We start from the raw sequence: 7,571 nt of genomic DNA, 5'->3' as shown, positions 1-7,571 counted from the left end.
TATTGACCTTTTGTATTTGAATAATTTTTATGGAATCAAGTTTAATGATCACTTTTATGTTAAATCTACATGTTATACCATTATTCTAATTAAAAACAAAAATATATACAAAAAATACGACGTCTCGAAATCCATATGAAAAAAAGTGAAATTCAAAAAACACTAACCGTCATATTTTGGAACTTACGAAATACAACTTTCCGATATCCAAACACTAAGTATAAAATTATAAAAACTTATATATATTATATAAAAAGACAATTATAAAAAATCAATAACCAATTTATTACATAGTATATAAAAGAATTAAATAAAGCAAAGAAATAAGAATAAACTCAAAAACTTCATGAATTTTGGTCAACCATAAACCACACAGTCGCATTAATTTCTTTTTCACTTTCTACCACAACAACATTCTCACTTACATTTCTCACTGCATGTCCTCCCATCCCTTCCACCATCCCTCCATTAAAAATCGAGTACTGAACATGACTAATCCTATTCGGAAAAACCAGCACCGGCGAGAAGTCCGCCGTCCACCGGCTCCCATTTCCAACCACCGCCATCTTCCCCACCGTCGACTTCAACCTCATCCCACCCTTCACACTATTCCGATCAACCACAACTTGATCCACACTCGTGAACACCCCATCTATCTCCACAACACTCCTGGAGTCGCCGGAAAACATATTGTTAACAACATTCAGCCCCGATATCCGACCATTAACAGATCTCAGAACAACATTCCCCCCTCCAAGAAAAAACCCATTACTGATATGAACCTGCAAAGGATCTTCCACAACAATCGAGTTATAATCCATGTAACAATTATCCACCCGAATTTCTCCCGTTTTAATCAGAATCCCAATCCCCCCAAAAAACGTCGCCTTGTTGTAACAATGAACTCCGGTGATCATATTCGCCTGACCCCTAACCACAATCCCGGTGGCGGCGGAGAAAATAACAACATCTGTAATCGCATTATCGTTACTAGCAAGATCAATGGCTGTTCCCAGAAAACTTCTCTCACGTGCATCGCCACCAATGGTTGGGATTTCTCCGAGGAAAGAGCTCGATATGAAGGTTTCATGGCCTCTCTCGATTAGTATCCCTTGGGTGATGAAATGGAGGAAGAAGCAGTTGTTGATGCGAGTTCTTGCTGCGTCGATTACCAGAAGACCTCCTCCGATGTTGCTTGAATCGAAGAGGATGTCTCGAAAGGTGATGTCTTCGTAGTAGATTGGTTCGTTTCGGGTTTTGGCGTCGGAGAAGGTGTCGCCGGCGCCGGAGTTGTTGGTGGTGGTTTTGGCGGGGATTGGGGAATTCGGTGACCGTAATTCGATGAGGTACCCGTCGGATGGGAACGTGTTGAATGCTCGTAATGTACCTCCTTGAATCTGAAAAGCAAGGGTGTTTTTGTCATTAACTTGAAAATTGAATATATACTATTTTTAAATAAAAAACTAAAATAACCATTTTTCTTAACTAGTTGTCAAATAATACCTAAATTTTTACTTATTTCTAATATAAGTATTTATTAATGACCCACTGAAAAATGCAATATTCATTGCAAATAGGCATGGACGGCTAAATGCAATTAATCATTGCGAAATGAGATTAGACTATGGAATAACCACATATATATATATATATATATATATATATATATATATATATATATATATATATATATATATATAAAATTTATATTGCTTATTGGGAAATTCTTATTCCTAATGCAAATGATTTTTTTCTTACTATAAAATAGTAAATATTTCACAAAAATCATGATATTTTATTAGGAAAACATTAAAGTTTTTGTTTTCAATATATGATAAATGTTTTTTTAAAACTGTTTGATAGTTGTTGATTAAGTAATATTTATATTTAATTGCATAAAAGATCGAGTGATAGACAATGCAGAGAATCCAAAAACGAATCATAGACAAATATGATATCAAAAAGTTGAATTTAATCGGGTCAAACTCAATTTTTTTTATTTGACCTAGTAAAAAAAATATATGAAACATCTCCATAGTATTTGTTTCCTATTGTAAAGTTGGACGGAGTGGGGTAAGGAAACCGATCTCGCACCTATGCACACCGCACCGTGGGTGCGGGAAAGGAACCGTGGGAAGCATCCGGGGGAGAGTCTCTCTCTCTCTCTCTCTCTCTCTCTCTCTCTCTCTCTCACTTCCAACCATTGGCCAGTGCATTTTTTTTAATACTCAAACGGCTATATAGCCGTTAACATATATATATATATATATATATATATATATATATATATATATATTATTTTTTCCTTTCCTTTCCTTAATCTATAAATACTCAAACATTTTATCATTTTTTAAACCATAATCTATATTTCTCTATATTTCTCTTTAAAAAAATATTACTCAAAATGTCATCATCTTCATCATCCGATTCGACGGCAGTAGAGGAGACTAAGTTTATCGGTTCCGTCATGGCGAAAACGATTGCATACTGTCAAAACCAACTTGGTGAAACATCACGTGCACGACCTAACCTAAGAAAGCCGCTGTTACGTAGAAATCACGAAGCCGGACACGATCGTCTTATAGAAGATTACTTTGCAGATGACGCCATCTACGCTGTAAAGTTTCGACGTCGGTTCCGGATGAGTAAATATCTATTTTTACGTATTGTTGGCGATTTGGAAGGCCGGTTTCCATATTTCCAATGGAAAATGGATGCAAGGGGAAAAAAAGGTTTCTCTCCCATAAAAAAATGCACGACTTTAATTCGTCAGCTAGCATACAGCATGGTCGCAGATAAATGGGACGAGAATTTTAGAATGTAAGAGCGTACCGTGAGGGACTTTGTGTATAAGTTCTACAAAGTGATCTGTTTGGTTTACGGGCAACGATATTTGCGCAAACCAACTATCAACGATATCCACAAATTGTATACGATGCATGAAGGCAAACATGGATTCCCTGGAATGCTAGGTAGTATCGATTGCATGCATTGGAGTTGGTCATTATGCCCTAACGCATGGCGTGGTCAGTACATGAGAGGCGACCACAAAGAGCCGACGATCATTCTAGAGGCCATCGCATCACATGATCTTTGAATATGGCATGCATTCTTTGGTCCAGCTGGTGCAAACAATGACATCAACGTGCTAGACCAGTCGCCTGTATTCAACGATATCTACCAGGGAAAGTCACACGATGTACCTTTTCAAGCAAATGGGGTAGCATATAAGCGTGGATACTATCTTACTGATGGTATATATCCTCCCTTGTCTGTTTTTGTGAAATCGTTTACATGTCCTAACAACCCGAAAAGGAAAAAGTTTAAAGAGGTGCAAGAGTCAATTAGGAAGGATGTGGAGCGAGCATGGTGTACTTAAGAGACGTTGGCAAGTACTAACGGTCGGGGCAAGGTCATATGAGGTGAAAAGGTTTTAACACGTAATGTATGCTTGTATCATATTGCATAATATGATTCTTGAAGACGAAGGAAGAGCGATATGCTGATACAACAAAAATGAAGTTTTACCAAATGTCGAAGGAGTAGCCGTTGGTACACAAGAGTATATGGTGAATAGAAGAGAAGTACACAATCGCGACCTTCATCAGACCCTTCATGCTGATTTGGTGGAGCACGTTTATAGGGCTCATATTCAGCCACCGTAAGAGTTATCTTACGATGATGATTTGTTTGACGAATCAGATGAAGATTCTAATATGTTCGTTGAGAGTGAAGATTCCGACGATTAGAGTGACGGTGGGGAGAATGATGCAGATGATCAAGGTGAGGACGAAGACGATGATTCCGAGTGACGTATCTAGGTTTAAATAAAATTAGGATATTAATTAATAATTTTTACTATGTTGTAGTTTGTTTGATTTTTTTTTTTTTTTTTTTTTTTTTTTTTTTTTTTGCGGTTTTTTTTTCTACTTATTTAAATATTAGGGTCAATGTAATTTTTATTTTACTTAATGAAATGCTTTTTATTTTTAATTAAATTTTATGTTTGATATTAATTTAAAAATTATATATATAAAAAAATAATTTTATTTAAAATAAAAAAAAATGAAGAAAGATTTTCCCTCCGATTTTTTAGCTTTTAGGTGAGAAAAATAAATGTAAAGGAAAGAAAGGTATAACTCATAAAAAATGAGGGAAACATCCCTCGACTCCTTCCAATCTAATGTTTTAAAATTAAAAGATTATTGAAAAGTTGTTATAAACTTCAAGGTAAAAAATATAATTTATTGTTGTTGAGGATTAAAATAACTTAGGCACGTGTCAAGGACTAGAACTAGAAGCATAAACATCCGAGCCCTACATTCAATTAACACGGGACTCCACGTACTACATTTCGCACATCAAATCAAACTGTCAAAGTGAAGTTTTAGGTTTGAATATTTGGTTTATTTTGAGTCATTCGAATTTTTTTTAGTACAATCTTTGAAAATAAAATAAAATTACCTCTAGATGATATGAAAACTTCAAGATATTTTTGTGATCACTATAAATTCAAAACAAAAGTTAACGAGAATCCGTCATATATAAGAGGACTTTTTAGGTTTTTATAATAAAAATATGTATTAATAATACTTTGATTACACGTCTAAAAATAAAATAATGAACCTGATTTTTACAAGAAAAGAAAAACACTTTTTTCTAATGTGCCCTCTGTGCATGCTACTATTTGTCGGAATAAAGTGTAAAAAAACCCGGTCGTTCCACCGCATAAGTAACAGTAACATAATCGACATCGATAGATATGAAAGTAAACATTATTATAATATAGTAGTAGTATAATATAAGAGACAAAAAAAATACACTTTTATATCATTCATGGTTATGATTATTTAAGTATTCACTTTTTTCTCGGATTGATTGCTATTTATGGGTTAACATAGAAATGTTAAATAGTTTTTGGTCATTTTACGTGACAAAATCGTTTTATTTTCAATAAATTAGACATGAAAATGCGAAACATATGAATCACAAAAAGTCAGATGGCTTATTCACTTATATTCCTTTTAAATACTTTTAACCATTATATTTCACAAATGAATTCATTTTTCTCTTGTAATTCATGTAGTATAATATTTTATACAAGTTAAACAAAATTTAAATTTTTATTAATAAATAGCTCTTATAACATACATAACATAATAATATATATCCAATAATGGGACTATTTATGAGGATCATTTGACATTTTGCTTGACATATAATATGATTGGTTATGTTATATTGCCATATTTCAAAATAGAAGAACTTTCGTGCACATGACATGCACAAAGTCCATATTTACTAAATTAGACATGAAATTAAGTGAAAGTCAAAAAAACATTAAAAGAAGAAGAAAGGACAATTTGGGAAATTTACCACAACATTGCCGGAGTTAGGAGGAAGAACAACCGGTTTAGAGATCTTAAAGCTGCCACCTTGAAGATCAACAATGGCGCCACCCAAATCCTTCACTCCGGGCAGCAATTGCTGCCCGTTATCAATTAGGGCAGCATCCGCTACCGCACCCATAATCGCCTCCGTACTATCCTCCACGCCACTCGGGTCTCCGCCATACCCAATTGGGTAAAACACCCTACCGGAGCTCTGTCAGAAAAAAAAATCAGAAAATAACGACTTCCACAATCCACAACCAAAACAAGCTGTACATCACGCATCAAAATGTGTACCTTTACAACATCGGAAGAAGATGAAAGAAGACGAAAATGAGATGAATGTTGGTGAAGCTTCATTTTGAAATCATAGAGCTTTTGCTGCTTTTGAGAACACTTTACTCCTTGTAACACAAACACCAGCACTACCAAACAAAAGGGTCTCATTTTAACATATGGTTCGAGCCATTGATCCAACCGGGTTCGAGCCATGAACCTGACTCGGGTCAGGGTTAGGTTAGGGTGATGGGTTCGAACCACGAAGAGGGGTTTTTGTGATTTGTAAAAGAGAGTTGGCAAGTGAATGTATTTATAAATGGGAAGAATTGAAGAGGTTTTTAATGAAGGCATGATAATTTTTTATTTAATTAGTTTGTTTCTTTTTGCTTTTACTTTTGCTTTACATTAAATGGGTGAGTCAATTAGTTTTGTTTTTAATCGTATTCAATGCATTCTACAACAATAAATCCATCTGTTAAAGGGGAAAGAATCACTTCCCCCTTTGGAAAGATGCTGTATTTTAAACTGTTGATTTATTTTTGTTCATTGTTGTGGTGTATGATGGTATTATACACTTTGATTAAGATAATGATGTTTCTGATGATTGATATGTATTTTATTTTTCGTATGTAATTTACCCTTTTGATTCCTTCACAATTCGTGAATAGATATAAGTCTTAGATGGTTTTTATATGCCAGTATATTGGGGATTGACATTTTAAATGCTAAAGTCACCGTTGATAGTAGGGCTGTGCAAAAAACCGCACAAACCGCCCGCACCGCACCAAACCGCACCGCATAATGTGGTTTAGAATTTCGTGGTGCGGTTTGCGGTTCATCATTTTATCAAACCGCACTATGCGGTGTGGTTTGCGGTTTGTGTTTATAAAACTGCGGTTCAAACCGCACCGCACCGCATGTTATATATATATATATATATTTTTTTTCTTTATTTTGTTATAAGTTCAAATCACGATTTAGAAATGATGTATATAAATATATTTCTTACAATAACCAAATATCTATAATGTAACATTAAATCACTATTAGATCAAGATCCCATGGTTTACAAGAATATATCAATTATAACGACAATATAAAGCAATAACAATGATACTTACAAAACTATAGTAACATGAGTCACAATTTATTAAAAACAATTTAACTTGAAAATTGTATTTGTTTTTATAAAATGAAAGCAATCAGTTTTTTTAACCGGGCCAAGTTTTTGGTTTTTTGATAGATTTAATGTTAAACAACTGATCAAACCGCACAAACCGCAACTAAACCACATAAACCGCCCGCATCAAACCGCACCGCGTCATGCGGTTTTGAACATCTGTGGTGCGGTTTGCGGTTTCTAAAATATTCAAACCGCATATGCGGTGCGGTTTGCGGTTTTGACTCGAAACCGCACCAAACCGCACCGCGCACACCCCTAGTTGATAGGTTATTTTTGGAAGGTTTCGTCTCGTAGTTTATGTTTGGGAAGGTGATATATGAGAAAGTTCTCTAATTAGAAAAAGAAACATAACTGTTTGATTGTACATCTAACTGATTGTATTGAATGATAAAAAATAACTATATTACTATGTTCTTCTATACTGTGATGCATGAAATTATTAAATAATTATAAAAACATATAAATTTTCATATAAAATCAAAATTACACAATAATAATATAAAAATCCAAATACAACTTATCATATAAATTAATTAAACACAAGTCAATTAAAATCCAAATACAATGTCGATTATGTTGTTTTTAGTTTATTGTTTTTCAAGTTGATATTACGTTGTTATTTTATAACCCAACGTGTGATTTTTGATCCGATTTATGTCTAATAGTGGTGGAATGGATAAACTTTTTTTAGAATAAATTAGAATGATGGTGATGTTGTC

The 7,571-nt window shown here is 34.0% G+C and overlaps 1 protein-coding gene across 1 annotated transcript; it reads right to left on the bottom strand.

Annotated features, from left to right (window-relative positions):
• Positions 1 to 221: 221 nt before the first annotated feature.
• Positions 222 to 5,983, bottom strand: LOC145031485 (polygalacturonase QRT3-like). Its single transcript, XM_078980045.1, has 3 exons — positions 5,688 to 5,983; positions 5,377 to 5,604; positions 222 to 1,397 (listed from the first exon to the last, which is right to left on the bottom strand). The coding sequence occupies exons 1-3, from the start codon at positions 5,880 to 5,882 to the stop codon at positions 345 to 347; spliced, it is 1,476 nt and encodes a 491-aa protein (XP_078836171.1). The 5' UTR covers positions 5,883 to 5,983; the 3' UTR covers positions 222 to 344.
• Between the last annotated feature and the right edge of the window lie 1,588 nt (positions 5,984 to 7,571).

This window comes from Lactuca saligna, chromosome 2, assembly GCF_052625555.1.
Source record: "Lactuca saligna cultivar CGN05327 chromosome 2, ASM5262555v1, whole genome shotgun sequence".
NCBI classification, from domain to species: Eukaryota; Viridiplantae; Streptophyta; class Magnoliopsida; order Asterales; family Asteraceae; genus Lactuca; species Lactuca saligna.
Note: the sequence above shows the minus strand (reverse complement) of the source record. Positions and strands in the feature narration are given on the sequence as shown.